At 42.3% G+C, this 17,185-nt stretch overlaps 1 protein-coding gene across 2 annotated transcripts; it reads left to right on the top strand.

The window, feature by feature from the left end:
• The first annotated feature begins 1,531 nt into the window (after positions 1–1,531).
• On the top strand, positions 1,532–14,978 carry CALM2 (calmodulin 2). Of its 2 annotated transcripts, XM_080341907.1 has the most exons (6): positions 1,532–1,666; positions 6,172–6,202; positions 11,409–11,552; positions 11,627–11,733; positions 12,529–12,664; positions 14,087–14,978. In XM_080341907.1, exons 1-6 carry the CDS (start codon positions 1,664–1,666, stop codon positions 14,113–14,115), a joined length of 450 nt encoding a protein of 149 aa, XP_080198033.1. In that variant the 5' UTR covers positions 1,532–1,663; the 3' UTR covers positions 14,116–14,978. The 2 variants fall into 2 exon arrangements, with proteins under 2 accessions (XP_080198033.1, XP_080198034.1); XM_080341908.1 differs by lacking the exon at positions 6,172–6,202 and having other exon boundaries at positions 1,569–1,666.
• The last annotated feature ends 2,207 nt before the right edge of the window (positions 14,979–17,185 follow it).

Below are 17,185 nucleotides of genomic sequence, written 5' to 3' on the forward strand. Positions count from 1 at the left end.
ATTGCTCTGATTTGTGTTGTAACAGTAACGAGTAGATAAATAAAAAATACTATTCATTTATAGACACTGTACAAACGCCAACTAAATTTTTGCGATATATAAGTAGATAATTCGGATTGTAATGTAACAGGTAATTAGTTTTCAAACTTAGGTCAGAAAACTCAAGACTTGGGCCCCTGAAGTTTAATAATGTATTTATGGTCCCAAAATAAGCCTTGTGGTTTTCTGAGATGACAGGTAGGTCTTTCACTGAACTCAGCCAACACTGCAGCTATTTCTTGGAACTATTTGTCGATTTTAAGTATGCTATATGCCTCTGAAAATATATTTGCAAGTTTGAATATTTCATCTGAAGTAATTTCCCCAATGCATCTTGGAGGATACCCTGGTAAAATGTGAGATTTTAGCTCGGAATTGCTGTCCATCTGTCCTTCCCCGGCACAAGATCAGGGTGTATGTGGTTTGTAACAAGGAAATCTGTTCTTCTAGACAGCGCTACTGGTGATGAAGCATCTCTGGCTTGCAGAGCAAGGTGGGAATTTTTCTGGTCTGTAATGGATGCAGAGGGAGTCACATTTAGTAACTCTGTGGGTGAGGCTTTCCGGAGCACGGCGAGATAAGGCTCGAAATGTTCTGGCAGCGCGCTCTCGGGGGTGCATTTCCCAGGTGCGCGTTGCTGAAGTCTCAGGGTAATGCACCAAGAGACTGCAGCCAGAGCCGGGCTGCAGCCGCGCTGCGAAGCCTGCGGCCCGGGCCCCGCTCCAGCCGGGCCTCCTTCCCCGCCTCCGCAGCGGCCGACCGACAACGCCCGCCACGGCCTGTGGATGGCGAGAGGCCGCGCTGCCCGCCGGGGGCCGCTCCGGAGCTCGCCCCGCTTCCCCCCCTCCGCCCACCCGGGCCCTCTGCGGCGGGGCCGCCGCTCCCGCTCCTCCCGCAGCGGCGGCGAGACGTTGGGGCCCTGCCCGCCCGGCACACCCTGCCGCAGCGCCTGCCGCCCTGCCGGGCCGCCCGCCCTGCGCGGGCGCAGGGAGCGGCACACCGGGGCAGCCTGGCGGCGGCGCGGCCCGGCCGGGGTCGGGCCCGTCCCGGTTCCCGCTGCGCCGGGCCGGGCCTCACGTACTGCGGGCGGCGGGAGGGGGGGGAGGGGTAACCGCTTCCCAGCCCAGACTGTGCATGTCCAAGTGACGCATTGCAGGTACGAATCCACCAATCAGCGCTCTCCTTCTGGAGTCACCGCACTCCTCGGTATTTTTCTAGGATCCTCTTCCGCTCAGAAAAATAGTCCCCCAGCTTGCTCTCCACTACGCCCCCCCACGCCGTCTCACAATAGCATCCCCCCCCCCTGTTTCCTGTACCTCGTCCCTTTCTCCGCCGGGACTTGGGGGCTCGGGGGTAGAAAAGGGACGCGCTCGGGGCGCAGGGGGGCCTGCCGAGAAGAGCGCGAGGGGCCGGGACTTCTTTCGCAGCTCCGTTTCCTGACAGGGAAAGGGGAGGGGGGAGGGAGCGGCGCGGAGCGATCCGGGCGGGCTGTGAGGAGGTTTATGAGCCACTGCTGGCGGCCGGGCAGGGCTCAGTGTGAGGCGAGCCGTAGAGCGGGAGGGTTGCTCCTGTGCCCCGTGCAGCCGTTAGCTTCCTCCACACCCCACAGCCAGGCCGAGACACCATGGTGAGTCCCTAGGCATGGGATAGTGGCAGGGCTTTGCGGGTGCTGGTTTGGTGCGGGGGGTGAGGGTGGGGGCTGCCTGCGGTTGAGTGCGGATGGGGGATGGGAAGGGAGAGGGGCAGGTGGTTTGGCTGGTGTGGGGCGAGGTCGCCTGCAGAAGGGTGGGGGTAGGGGTGAAGGCGTCCTTGCCGTGGCCGGTGGGTTCAGCCCCGCAGCGCGGGTTTGCTGGGGTGTGGGGTCCTGCTCGGAGGCGCCGTGTGCGTAGGAGGAAGTGCCGGTGGACGAATCCCGCCCGGGTCCCTTTCCCGCCCTGGGGCGTTGGTGCGGATTCAAAATTCAAACTGCCACTCGGTTCGACCGCCATGACGCTTTGTCGGGGCGTGTGTCGGTTGGAAGCGGGGAGTGGGGGGGGGGGGCGAGAGGGAGCGGCAGATAACGGTTTCTCCTGGGAGGAGACCCGCGTGGAGGGTGCCGGGAGGGGGGAAGGAGCCTGCCACGATGGCACCAGCTCCACTTTCTTATCGCTTCCTCCCCCCTTCCTCCCCCGGCAAGCCGGCATGTGCGGCTGAATGGGGCTGGTAACGGCTGCTGCGAGCCCTTAAGATGTCTGGCTCGCTAGCGAGGTGTGTTGCGCCTGGTAATAATGCACTGCGGAGCCCTGCAGCTTCTGAGTAGCATGATGATGAGGGGCAGGCTGCCTCACTGCACCATTTTGCTCCTTGCTAGACCTGTTGTCAGCTCACGTTGGAGCCGCTCTCTGCTGCTGGTTTCAACGCCTTGGTTCGGTGGCTCTATTGAACAAGGGATTTTTTTATTTTTTTTTCCCCAACAAATTTGGCTTCCCATTTTGGTCGCTGCGGTGGACAGTCTTGCATTTTCTTGCTCAAGCACAAGTTGTTTTTCTCCTGTGAATATGGTGGTTTAGGATTTCAATCAACTGTCAGAACATGTTTTGTGGAATTGGAGAATTGTTGCAAATTCGGTCTAAAGGATATGAGTTTAGCTTTTTTAATTAAGACAAGTGGATACTGAAACGTACCCGACAAGGAACAGTTCTGTTGTGAAAGCAACACCAATGACCACTTAGTATCATCTCTGCATTAAGAGAAGATGCAGTGTAGTGGAATTGCATTTTCATTCATTACGTGCTTTTTAAGGAATCGGATCACTAACAACTTGCCATGTCTAAAGTGAACAATGGGTACTTAACTTGGAGGTGTTTTTTTTTTTTTTAAGTGCTTTCTCCAGGCGAAGTAATTAGGTGAACAGAAGCATGAATGTCGTTGTTTTCTTTTGCTCGAATTGTGAACCCATACAGCAAATGATCTAGAAGGGACAAAACCCGTGAATCTAGCAGCAAAAGCCTCTTATTGCTTTTAGTAATCATCTGTACAGAACCAAAAATGGAATGTCTTCAAGCAAGGTCTGTATAAAAATGGGTGTGTCCAGGAGTCACAGTGACACTTTGAATGTGGTTATAGATCGTTCACCTTGACAGACCAGACTGGCTAAACCTGTGAATATATGTTGTCCAATACTGCATATGCTAGATGAAGCAGAATGTTTTGCTCCTCCTAAAAACTAAGCTACTATAAGCATAATTTTGGCCCTAATATGCTAGTCTGTCTAGTTCTTCAGTTAATCTTGCCAAAGCAGAACTGTCCATTCAGAAGTAACATCTGTGAAGTATGCCAAAATGCCAAGTTTTGGAGGGGAGTGGTGTCATCTGTTCTGTGATTTGCTGATTGCCCTCCATCTGGCAGTGTTAGTCAGCTTCTGTTGAGGCTCTTCTAAAATGATCGCTGCATAGCAGCTCCGGCTGTAATGAAACACTACCTCTAGAGGCTGCATGTGCCACTGAAATTGCTGCGCACGCAACAGCTCCCCGTCTTTCCTAGGAGGCTTAGATTCTTCGTCAGGCCCTCAACGTAATCGGGCAGCAGCAGAATGGGGACTGTTGCAGTGAAAATGAAAGTGCTGCAGTGTGAATTGGAGAATGCGGTGTCAAAGCTGTGATGGCTTCCCTGCTTTCATCAAAGGAGGTTTTTGCGTGGATCTTGGCCATAGTTAGGGGCATGTCAAAACTTCAGCATGGGCATGTTACAGTTGTAATTTAACTGTTTGTTTCTGAAGTTGGGTTGCATTACTGAAGGTGTGCGGACTGTCACGTGTATGATGCGTATCTAGCTTAAATGCAGGACAGATTGCTCCAGAAGGCCCTTCTGGTGACAGCCCAGTGGCCTGTAAGTTGCAGGCATGGATCCTGGCTCAGAGCCGTCACCTGAGTGGCATGGGAGGGGGTGACCGGGCAGACTTGCTGGCTCCGCCTTTTGCTGCTGTTGCGCAGCAGTCCCTGCAGAGCCTAGCACTGCGGAGTACAGATGGTGTTTGTTCAACCTTGCCCCACCTCCTAGCTTATCTTTCAACTGCCGTGTACCAATGGCTTCTAATATGCTTTGTGCTCTTCTCAAAGGCTCTACCTTTTACAGGTAATGACAGAGCTTATCCAAATTTATGGTTAGTGGCTATAAGTTGCTGGAAGACACAGGAAAAGTTTGGGAACACTTAACAGTTTAAACACTGCTTAATGTCATGTCTTTATATAAAACTGTTTATATAAAACAGTATGTGACTCAACTTGGTAACCCATAAGTATTGACCTAAATAAACTAGGTACTTGCTACTTAAATCTGATATACAGCTTTCTGTGGGTATAAATATCCTAGAGATATGTAGCACATCGTTCTCTTCACTCAAGCAATAAAAATGTAAATACCATGCAAAGGTATGAGCCTGTCTGTGTTAATGATACACTCCAGACTAGTGAAATTCTGCTAGGCTTCTGTTAAGTGACCAGCAGAATGCTTCTATTTTGGAGCCTAATGTTGAATTGGTGATGTTCTCAGCAGTGCTGCTGCCAACCTAGGCTATCTCATTTCTTTAAAAACAAAGTTGAACCTGCATGGAAGTACTTCCTACAGCTGCTGAAATTGGAACAAGTGGAGTCTATAGCTGCAAATACCCATTGGCTGCTCCTTTAGAAGTTGCTTGGTACTATGGTCTTGATTATGAGAGGAGATGAGCCACGCTCAGTCTGAGAAATCACTGATCATGGCCTTTATCTTGGACTGTGTCTGTATTGTATGCATATTTGTTTTGTAAGCAGTTTGGCTCTTATATGGTTGCTTGAGCAGCTAATTCACTTCTGTTACAGGAGGAATAACTGGAGGCTGATAATTTCTAGGTTTGTATGCAATATAAAAATGTAATTCAAATTGAAATTAGTAAAAACTGACAGGTCTGAATATACCTTTTTCTAAGTATTTCATTGGCAGATGGCTAATGTGTAGAGAGACTTTTGTGGGGACAGCTAATGACTGAAAATGTTTCTAACTGTCAGTATTGCAGTAATCATAAAAAGGCTGTTGCTGTTGCAACAGGAACAAAACTAAAAAAGCAATTTGGAACCTGGGTAGTGTGTTTATCTGTGTCTCTTTTTTTTTTTTACTTTTTTGTGGAGTACTATGGGGTAAAGAGCTCAAGGAGCTTTGAAGGAAATGCATGAACTTGTTACTGCAGCTCAACTGAGGCTATCCAGAATTAGTTTGAAGGATCGACTGACTTGAAAACCTAGGGAAAGTATTTCTAGAGTCTTCAAATACCTTTGTTTTCTTTCATGAGTGAAATCTGTTTGGGGTTTGGCCTCAAAGATGGAGGTTTGTTTTTTTATTATTGCTGTTAAATCTAGTTGATTCAGAAGTGTTAAGTGATGGGGCAAAATCAGGTATAAACTGGGGCTTACCCAACTGATACTGAAATTGTCTTATACCACTGAAACTTGGTTTTGTGGGCCTGTGGACTATCTTATACTACTTGAGTCCGTAGACAAGAGTCTAAAAGAAGTCTAGACATCTGCATGACAAATGCAGTGAAATTACTGGGCTGAAGCTGCTAGTACTGATTATATGGACTCTGTTTTTTACAGCTAGGTCTTGGACATGAAACTTCATGTTAATCAAGAGATGATTTAATTCTTGAGAAGAGTATATTTTCCTAATTATAGTATTGCAATTTGAAAGAGACTAGTCACCTTGAAATGTGTGGATTACTGCTGCATTACTTAGGTCTAAAATGTTTAGTGTTAAAGCTGAGGCTACTATACAAAGGTATTACAGCCAGTAGCCTGCTGTGTTAAGTTTTTTAAAACAAGTCTAGGTTGACCTGTGTGCCTTGAGTTTGCTAGTGTTGCTTGGGTAATTGATTGATACACGTGGTAATCCATTATTTGGGTGTACAAGATATTGCAGGATCAGGAAATGAGGACAGGCTGCCAGGTCTTACTTAGCAGGCAATCCTGATGACTTTTTGAGCTGTGTGTTAGAACTGTTTCAGACTGCTACAGCTAAATTCTGAAGAGCAGCTACCATATTCAGAGGCCACTACAAGTCTGTGTCTTATTTTGCCTTAAACTTTTGCTACAACTATAATGATATTCTCTTTTATTGCAGGCTGACCAACTGACAGAAGAGCAGATTGCAGGTGAGGTTTTTATGTGCTGTGTTGCTACTCCTACTTGACCTGGCACATCTCTTAATCCAGTGACAGTCTGTGTTACACAAGATATTTAGCTTTCTTAGATACTGAAGAACTATTGTGGAATATTTTAATTTGTCACTTAAGTTTTAAAGGCTTGTCTGCTGTAAAAGCACCATGGATACAATTAATCTGAAGTTTTGTCCTCTGGAATAGTGACAGTCCTTGCAGCTTTACTTGGGACTCTGTGTTTTTTTTTTTTTCTTATGACTATAGAATTGTCCTAAGTGCAAACTGAAAGGCAAGTGGGTGGTGAGGAGGGTGACAAATCTCTGGTGAAGACTTGGAACCTGGAGTGTTCTTCTAACATCAGGCAAAAACAATTTACTTTGTGATCATCTGTCAGTGGAGATGTTTCAGGGTGGCTGGTTCTGATGACAGCAGGAACTGGCTTCATGATGACAGCTCCTGATATTCTGTGTTTGGAACTGCATTGTGTACTTGGACACAAGTGTTCTGTGCACCGTTCTGATTGTCTGGTGCTTGCTCTGAAATGCTCAAATATCCATCTCTTACGTCTTAGTATTAGCCACCTGACAATCGTTTCTACATGCTGACAGCCACTTACTAGTGGTTAAAACTTCTGCTTATGTCTCCTGCTTGTGCAGACTAGCGTCTGTCACTGCTCTCTGAAGACTGATTTCAACTTCCATTCTTCATGTGACTTCATAATACGGCCTTGCCATGGACATTCAAACTTCCGGGCTTTTGGTCTGACAAGTGTACAGTGCTAATACTAAAAAGTCTTGGTTTGCATAACTGTCATGTGAAATTATTTTAGAGGGTGTTAAGGTTCTGCTAATCTAACAGTACCAGCCTCTAAGAGGTATTGCTATTTAACTATGGTGTAGCTCTTGAAGACACTATATTAAACAGAAGTGTCATAATGAGCTTGTTTGTTTCTACCATAATTGTCAAATTTGAAGTGCAAAAACATTCTTCTGTAGCTTTTAAGACTTCAGAAGCTTGCTTTAACTCATAGGAGACTAATTATGGTTTTGTGGAATGTCCTTAGTCTATTTACTTGTTGCCATGGTACTGTCTTATGAGTAAGCACAGGTCAAATCTAGTTCAATTTGAGATTTTTTTTCTGGAAGTGGTCTACATTTCTTAAGGGTTTTGTGATCAGTTTAGTTGGAGCAGGCTTTATCAATTGTCACTGCCGTTCTTTTCAATAATGGTTTATTGTTCCAGTTCTTAACTGTAGAAGCTTGATTAGTTGATGTAACTGATTATGGAATATGACCAGGAAGCATATTAACACTACCTCAGCGTTAGTGTAAACGTTAGCTATTCAGTAATGATGGTGTAGTTGTCAGAGCCAAAGTGAGTATTAATATGCTTGTCATATTGGAATAAAGGGTTTTCAGCTATGTGGAAAGAATAAAAGTATAACTTAGTGTTAGTATCCAGTGCAAAAATGGCTTGCCACTTTTATTTCAGCTATAGTATTTCATGAAGCAAATGTGTTTGGAGGTTTATGCTTTACTTGCAAACACAATGTGAAGACGTAAGCCTGCTGCTAGTCTGTTAGGGAACAATCCCTAATGCTGTTTAGGAAGGATGGTGGCTGACTATGCTGTTGGTTTAGTTTTGCCATTGAAGTCTGGTGTCTTGCATGGGAAAACTGCTAGAGGTACAGTTTGCATGTTTTATGGACTGTGGTTTTAAAGGCTTGAGCCTCCTACCATTCCTTTTCAACTTATCTGAAGATACCTAGCTTTTGAAGGTGGCCTTAAGAAAATGATACTACAAAGTAGAGACACCAATTCCGTTCTTAAATAGGAGGCCAAAGTAGTTAAAGCAGTCATTTCTCCTGGGCTTAAAACAAATATTCTTCTGCTTGTGCTGTGAAGCACCGTAATAGAGTTGTTGAAGATTCCAGGTGTTCTTGTTTCCCATGAAACTCATTGATCATATAGGACTGAAGCTTCTTGTCATTATAGGTAGGGATGAAGAACTTGCCAGGTTTTTTTTCATATGAAAAAGTGGGTTTTTTGGAAGCTGAGTAAGTATAGAATATGAATCCTAGTTGCAGCTTCACTCCATACAATTGAACTTGCAGAGACAAATAGATCTCTCTTTGGTTGAGCATTGTATTACAAAAGGTATATAGGTCAGAACTGGTTTATGTGGGTGGTCGGGGGGTGTAATGTAATGTCGGGATGTAAATATACTTTTGTCACAAAGCAACTGGTCTAGTGAGCTGTACTTCCACTAGACCTCAAAGAGGTCTAAATGGGCTCTCTGTACAAGTAGGCCTATGTATGGTGTTTGTTATGCCTTGTTTATTTAGTGTACTCTGGCTCTCTGTTGGGGATCTGACCGCAAAAGTTATTTAGAATTTATTTCACAGTGGAAATAGTCATGGTTAAGTGTTGAGATTCTGGTAGCTGTGAAGAGAACAATTGATATTCTCCTATCAAAGTTCCAAGCATAGCTGGCTAAACTGGGTGAGTGGGAATGGTAGTTCTGATTCACTGAACATATTAGGACACTGAAGACTGCCACTTCATCTGGGAAAGGTGATGTAGTGCAGAGATGCCTCAAGCTGTTGTTAAACAGAACATTTTGAGCTAGGGTGTTAGAGTCCACATTCTGTTGGGCTACCCTTCTTTCATAGGGCCTGGAAGTAGTATTTTCTCGGGATGTGGTGTGCTTTTTCAGAAGGAAGGAAAGGCTGAGACCTTGTAGGCTGGCTTTAAGATGAGTGGTTCTGTTGTCACTGTCTTCACATTTCTGACAGGTTAGCCTTATCTAGTATACAAGGGAATTTTCATTTGCAGTTTTCTACAGAGGAGTGTTGAAGAGAAGGAGAATTTGCTTTACAGGCTGCATAGAGTTAAGGTGTTTAAGTGTGGGAGGTGTGTCTTACAGTCTTACGTTGCAGAAGCTAGAATTGAGTTGCTCACTGAATTTCAGTATTTCATAGCTGCCTTCACTGGCCACTGCCACAAATTCTCCAAAGCTATGCTAGGTTGTTCTTGTTCTAGTCTAAACTGTATCTGCATGGGTTGCTACTCCTTTGTTGTAATTACTGGAGGTGGTTCCTAGAAGTGGTTACAGAGTTATTTCAATTGTATTCCTAACTTGATTCAGCACTTCAAACAGGAATATGCTGCTGATCTGTGACTCACTTTACTTTCTTCAGGGTTATGATTTATAACTGGTCGTTTCTTAGCCTACAGCATCTTTTACTCAAAGGAGAGAGTTGTCCTTCAAGTGGTTAATTTCAAGTGTTCGTAATATACCACTAAATAGCCAGTGTTGTTGAAAGCGAATATTTGAGTTTTGCATTAAAAAAATAGGTATTACTTTTTCTAAGCAGGATCACTGTAGTATTGTGAAGTCTGCTTCTTGTTGGGATGAGTGACAGCTGACCTTAAAGCTAAGGATGGTTAACAGCTAAACATTTTGAGTAATGCTTGAGTACCTGACTCTTGATGAAGACTCAGTGTTCTCCTTTGAGGTCCTTCCATGATAGACTATGAAATATACTAGGCTTGACGCAAAAGCCTTTTCTTTGCTGGTGTAAAACTTTCCTAGTAATAAGCCTATCTGCCTCTTACTGAACTGAAACTAGCCCCAAAGACTGTTTGGAAGTAACTGTAGGTACAGGTTATAGCTGCCTGTTTGGGTAGGCCTGTTTCTGCTTTGTGATTATACAATGCTGGCTTGAAACTTTTGGTTGTGCAGTAGCTTTGCTCTGATTCTTGTGTGCTGAACAGTGGGAGTTGGCTTTTGGAACACTTCAAACTGTTAGATGTAGAAGAGTAGGTTTTTCCTGGATGGGACTCAACTGTGGCTCTGGTATTACAGCTGCACTCATGAACTATAAAAAGCCTATTTTTGTAGTTGCATTTTTAACACTTGCCAGCTTGTACTCACCTCAAGTGTTTCAGAGTATGAAGTGGATGAAGTAAGAATTTAAGTAGTTCATGTGAAAACACAACTTTTACTGTGACTAGTTCTGGTCTGAGAAACTCACCATCTGGAAAGCTGACTGCTTGGGAATGTTGGAAAAATATTTTTTGGGAGTATTTCTGATGCAGGAGTACCCTTGACCTAACAAGTTCTCTGAAGTCATGATCCCTGATGCCTTGAAAGCTGTAAAAGGGTCTGAACTACACAAGCAAGTAGATAGGTTTTTATGTTTAGTAGCTCATATACAAACTACAGTTATAGTCCAGTGAGCTAGTTTAAGGTCTGTGGCCAAAGACAAACAGATGGCATGGATTAAAACCAACTTCATTTTTGGACTGGTCAATTAAACATGTTATGCTTGTATTAATATTGCTGGCTACAATACAGCTATTGTAGGGGGTTAAGAGGTAGCATGGAAACACAGTTAAGCAGTCTTACAGCTGTTTTTGACTGGTTCTGCGAAGGCTGTTTCAGGATACAGCAGGGCTGAAGCAATTTTCTTAAGCGGCTTTTCAGAAATTAAGACTCCCGTGGCTTTCCTTGAACAGCTGGCTGGAGTTGTGTATATACACAGACTGAAGAACTGCGGAAGTCCAATGGGAGACGTTCCTTTTTAGCTAGGCATAGCCAAATGTTAAGACCTATGGTGCTAGGTACTGCAGCTTCATGTAGCATATATTGTTCAGACTTGCACGTCCAGCGGAAGTAGGTTATAATGAGAAACTAGTTTCGTCTGATTATACCTTTTTCCATTGACTTGTCTCTTCTATTAGTAACATTAATACTACAGCTTAATAGCGCTTCCATTTTGAGTACCATTTTTCAGCTTCTTCAAAGTAGTTTGTTATATTCTCATGAGAGAAACAGTTTCTACCAATGATGTGGATCATCCTGTTTGCAGATTAACTGTTCCTTTCAGCTCTGTATTAGGGGTCTTGGTTCAAGATAGAAGTACTCAGATGTTTGTTATTATCTAAAATGGATGACCTGTTCTATTGTATTTAGGTCAAAATGTGGTTGATTGGTGGACTGGCATGTTGTTTTCCAGATGTCAGTGCTTCTATATTTGCATTACAGTTACAGCAGACTGAGCAGTATACTGAAATTTTCTTAAGAATGAAATCAATTTTTTAAATTTGCACCGAAAACAGCAATGGATTCTTATCTGATTAAGTAAACTTAACATTTAGAAGCTGAAGGGATTAACTCCTTTTTTGTTATTATACAGAATTCAAAGAAGCTTTTTCACTATTTGACAAGGATGGGGATGGTACTATAACCACAAAGGAGTTGGGGACAGTGATGAGATCACTTGGTCAAAACCCCACAGAAGCAGAGCTACAGGATATGATCAATGAAGTAGATGCTGATGGTAAGATTTTTACTAATAAGTAAAATAATAAAGTGCCTAAATCCTGTTCTTCTAACGAAGTAACTGTCTTGCAGGCAACGGCACAATTGACTTTCCAGAGTTTCTGACAATGATGGCAAGAAAAATGAAAGATACAGATAGTGAAGAAGAAATTAGAGAAGCCTTCCGTGTGTTTGACAAGGTACTAAAATGTTTATATGAACGAGTATTTCTGTTATGAAAACTCAGTCTGACTTCTGATGAGTTTCCTCACTGAATTGAGGGCTATCTGCAATCACCCCTAAAGTTCAGTCTCTGTGGGACTGCATCTGAAAGCCAGATGAGTCATCAGGATAGTACTGGGTCATACTATTAAGCTACCACTTGCTATGATACCAAAATACTTGTACAAGGCTGGCAGGGAAATTGCTTGGATATTTAGAATAGCGATCTTTTAAATCTTAGTCTTTGCCAAGTGAATTGCTAAATGAGTCTAAAGTTACTCAGCTTCTTAAGCAATATGCACTTTTAAACAAAAAATATCTAAGAAGTACCTTGGGGTGTGGTCAGTCCAGAATTTGGATACACTAATACTTTAATGTGCAGTATCCCCTGAAACAGGTGAATGAGAAATAGCTTCTGGTCTAAAAAACAAGGCACTTGAAACAGTCAGTCACATAATTGAATAGGTATCTGTCTTTCACTTAAAGGTTACAAAAGGTGCTGATTGCTTTGTTAGTGATTAAAAAAATGTCTTGGGATAGAACAGCCAAAGTAGACTGTATTGGATAAGTTGTTTCCAAAATGTGTTTTTAAGACTAACATCCTAGAAAATACTGTAGATATGCTTAGAGCTCTCATTTGCCTTGTGCAAATGGTAGTGGTTAAAGCTACACTAACTTTTAATGTTCAGCTTGCTCTGCAGTATTCTGAAGTTATAGCTAAGTCGCTACGCCTTAGACAAGTCTATTCCAGTCTTCTTTTTTCCCCTTGCCAGGATGGTAACGGTTACATTAGTGCTGCAGAACTCCGTCATGTGATGACAAATCTTGGGGAGAAGCTAACAGATGAAGAAGTTGATGAAATGATTAGGGAAGCAGACATTGATGGTGATGGTCAAGTAAACTATGAAGGTAAGGAGCTGTTTGTCAATTCTTCTTGAGTAGCACTTGTCATGCTGGTGATTGTGTAGATGCTGATAGCCACACCAAGCTAAAATAGGGGAATGTTCAGATGAGATATCAACAGTTGATGTTCCTTTAAGCTTATGTCTTTTAGTATGTACATTGTGTACCTCTAAATAGGTTTCAGTTTGAGTGGGTTATTGCTACCTTTGTGCCAAAGGTAAAAAATGACTATTCAGCTATGCAGTGCAAGAAATAACTTTTAAATCTAATGACCATTAGAATAAGGAATCTAGCCAAGATGTTCATATATTGTTTATACTGTTCTGTTCACTAATGAATGTTGGTCTGACATTAGCAAGTCACTCACTTTTCATTAATGCTTTTAGAATTATTAGAGGCAGAAAGCCTCTAAAATGCACAAAAATTTCGAGGCCTTTTAAATAACCTCACATAAATCAGCTACAGCAGTAGCTTGTTTTTATTTAATTCTTCAGGGCATTGAAACTTAAGTCACTCAAGCAGGAGGAGTTCTGTTAGACAAATGCTTGCAGCTCAGAAGTACTGAATTTGTTCTCATTTTAACTCTCTGAAAATATCATAGCTTATTTCTATGAGATGTTCAAATAATACCCTTAGTGTTTCTGAGGTGTAGATGTGGTTTCCCTTTAAGGCCTTCTTGGTTGTGGCCTTAGGATGAGCACACATCTATAAGCGAAAAGGTATTTTTATGAACAAGGCTGTTGCTCTGTCGCTGTACTTGTGAGTAGACTGTGTAGAGGTTGGCATTGGAGAGGGGAGGCATCCCTGTATTTTGAGTTGCTCTTTTGAAACTTGAACAACCGGTTCACTGCTTTTAGGCTCCTGGTTTCTTTTTTGTTACTTATATCTGAAACTGTGGTTTAGCAAGATAAGTGAAGAAGCCTGTTTTGTGGCATCTAACTTCCAGTGTGCTGTGAATAAGCAATGATTCAGTTGCTTAAAGCCAGTCATACAAAACAGTACAACTTGAGCTATTCTTTGAAAAAGAAAAAATAAAAAGAACAGTGTCTTGCTTGTACCCCTGCTTAACTGATGGTAACTTCAGTGTAAGTTCTACTGATCTCTTATTCATTCTTAGATATCTTGTTGCTATCTGTAAATTAGTGGGCATGAGGGCGCCGTAATGTTTTATTTTGGAATTAAGTCTGTTTGCTAATTCACTGAAGGACCAACTTTTTAAAATAAAAGTAGAGGCCTTTTCCCATTAAAAATAGGAGGGGTTTAGGTGTGATTAGTGAAAAAGGGGGCTACCTGGAAGATACTTTTCTGAATGTAACTGAAAACATAGTTTTGAAGCAAAGTTCAGCACAAGTAAGGTAGGCCACTTCTCAGATGCTGCAGTTCAGATTTTTCACTGAATAACTCTTATGCAACTCTTTCCTTTTACAGAGTTTGTACAAATGATGACAGCGAAGTGAAGACGTTGTACAGAATGTGTTAAATTTCTTGTACAAAATTGTTTATTTGCCTTTTCTCTGTTTGTAACTTATCTGTAAAAGGTTTTTCCCTTACTGTCAAAAGAATATGCATGTATAGTAATTAGAAGGCCATTCCTCCATGTTTTTCTCCTTTATCTTACTGTCATTGTTCTGATTTTTGGAAAAATTGATCTAAGTAACAAATGTTGCATGTGGCTTACTCTGGATATTTAAGCCCTTCTGCACATCTAAAGTTAGAGTTGGTTAACTGTGGGAACATCTGGGTTGTCTGTTTAAAAAAAAAAAGTAGCTTTCTTTAGGAGACTTAGGTATGACTAGTGTAACAAGTTACATAAAGCAAGTTGGGGTTTACCATGCATTAGCAATTCCTTAGTTAAAGCAACATGCTGGCTCTAGTTCTCAGTACATAAAGGAGTTTATTGCTTTCTGTAATGGAGGATGAGGAGTCCTGCAGCTAACTGCAGGATAAAACTGTGTGTATATATACATGTGGCTAATGCACTGTAAAAATCATTCTCCTAACTTACTTCACAGTAACTTGTTTGTGGCCATACCTGTAACATGTTGTTGAAATGTGGAGTCTTAACGTTGTGGACAATTGACAGTCAACAACATGAAACTTAAGTTGCACTAACGCAAAACGGGTGATTTATCCAGGTACTCGTACACAAGTTTTTTTTTGTACTGCTGGTCCTGTACCAGAAAATATTTTCTCCTCTTGTTACTATGCTTTTTAAACTTTGTTTAGCCACTTATTTTCAAAAAAATCTGCTTATGGCACGATTTGCCTCAAATCCATTCCAAGTTGTATATTTGTTTTCCAATAAAAAAATTACAATTTACCCATACTGTTTCAATGTATCCTTGAATTATTTACAGGAATTGTTCAATACAGTTGCTGCTCTGTGTTTCAGTATGTAGCAGTTTGGTTTGCTTATGCAATGGATTGGCTGTCTTAAAATAGCTTGGAAGGTGAAAACTTAGTCCTTAACTCTGGCCCTTAATAGTATTGTTGACTTGAAGAAGCTTTCTTACTAGTAGTTTAAAATGTATTTTACAGTCTTGTGTGGAGCTTGGTGCTTCAATAAACTTACCGTAGTGACTGGCTATGCCCACTATCTGTAGACGTTGTGAACTGGATGTTGACCTAGTTCAATAGTTGACCTAAAATTAAAATTCCTTGTTCAGACAACTAAACCTGTTTGCTTTCTTTTAATTATTTTGGACTTTATTCCCTGTCAGCTGCTACATCGGGATAACTTAGTCTCACACCTGGACTTTCCTGAAACTACCGTTGCCATTCAGGATGCAGTCATCTCAAAGTACAGAAGGAAAACGCTTGCTGACTGAGGAGCATGACTGTGCTTCTAGCACTAGTGATTTTTGTCAAGGTTTATTCTCTTTCAAGCAGAAAGCAAGTCTGGTTTTGACCAAGGACAAATCCAGGACCCCAAAAGAATGCCAGTGGCTCTCTGTGCCCCTTGGCTCTGTACTCCTCTGGCAAGAACTGACTGCTCTTATATACGCTATATCGTTATCTTGCTTAAAGGCAACTAGAATCCCCAAACAAAGCATTGACCCCTGTATCTGGTTACCCTCACTGGTCCCAGCAGAGCAGTTACCTAATGTTTTAAAACAACTGTTTTAATCATCTTTGAGGTATTTATAATTACAGTGAAAATGTGAAATTAGGACAGCTCATGAACCTCATTTCAGAAACACTAGATCAAATGTTTTGGCCACTGATCTTAAAGCCCTGGTTCCTAAGGCCTCTAAGCAGCTCTGTTGGTTTTCCAAAGGGGGCTTGTCAAAAGTGTTTAAATTGCCAGCATCAGAATTCCTTAGAATTGTTGCTTGTGCACTGTCAATCTGATTCAAGAATCTTATGCAGTCTCAATACTAAATACAGTTAGGGTTTGCCTTCTACAAAATGAGTGATTGAACAAACACTTTCTATCCAGTCTTAATCCTGTGGCCTGGGAGCCTGGGGACAAGACAGGTGCTTAAACTGGCACAGTATGAGGAGAATTCGACAGAACCGTCTAGAACAACCACTCAAGATCTGGAATTGCAGGAGTATTGAAGTGTCATTTTTGGAGGTAAGTCATGCAAACTAGGATCTGACAAGAATTTGTATTTGCCAGGCTGGTGTCTTGCGATTCCCGGCCTACTGAAAGTCATGTTGGCCCACAGTCTTCTGGTATAACATAGCATGCATTTGGAAGCATCTGACTAAGGTAAAAAGGAGACAGCCCTCTTTATTAGGGAGGCTGCCTTGGCCAACCTAATTGCATTTCATAAATTGAATGGGTCAATAATGTGTGGTGAGAAGGCTGCCTTTTACTGTTATTTTAGCTAGTCCTTGTTCAGAGTCTGTAGTGGTGGGAATCAAAGCTACTGCTTTTGTTCAGTGTAAGCTTCCTATAGTACTATTACCTAAATGAAGTGTGATTTCTTTGTCAATATTGAAGTCTTATAGCCCTGTTTACATCATACTTGAACTGCAGAATGAGGGTAATGCTTTTCAGCTCTTTCTGCTAATGGAAGAATGCCTTCCTACAGTCAGAAAGATGGGGTGGAAGGTAATGATGTTGATCACTACAACTTAAACCTTTGGCCTGAGGTGCATTTGCTATTGCTATTGTGAAACAGGTTGTTCTCAGGTCACTCTGGGCAGATTTCTGGATGTGTGTGTATGTGGGAATACTCTGAAATTTCAAGTTCAGCTTCTGGTAGCGTGTCAAGATACAATCCTTCATCTTGTCTGTTAAATACAGTGGAGGTTCTTACATTCTATACCACAATAGCAAGAACAAAACCTGCTTTAAGACAACACTGCAGTAAAACACCTGGTGGTGCTGTTTTGTTCTAAACTGGGGGGTGAGGCAAGGGATCTTATGCCTAAAGACTTCTGTTAATGTATAGGCTTATGGGGAGAGATCCTATCAATATGTATAAAAACCTGATGGGAGAGAATGAAGGCAGAGCCAAATTCACTGCAGTAGCACTCACTGGCAGGACAAGATGCAATAGGTGCAAACTTTTAGAA

Source organism: Nesoenas mayeri (genome assembly GCF_963082525.1).
Source record: "Nesoenas mayeri genome assembly, chromosome: 3".
NCBI classification, from domain to species: Eukaryota; Metazoa; Chordata; class Aves; order Columbiformes; family Columbidae; genus Nesoenas; species Nesoenas mayeri.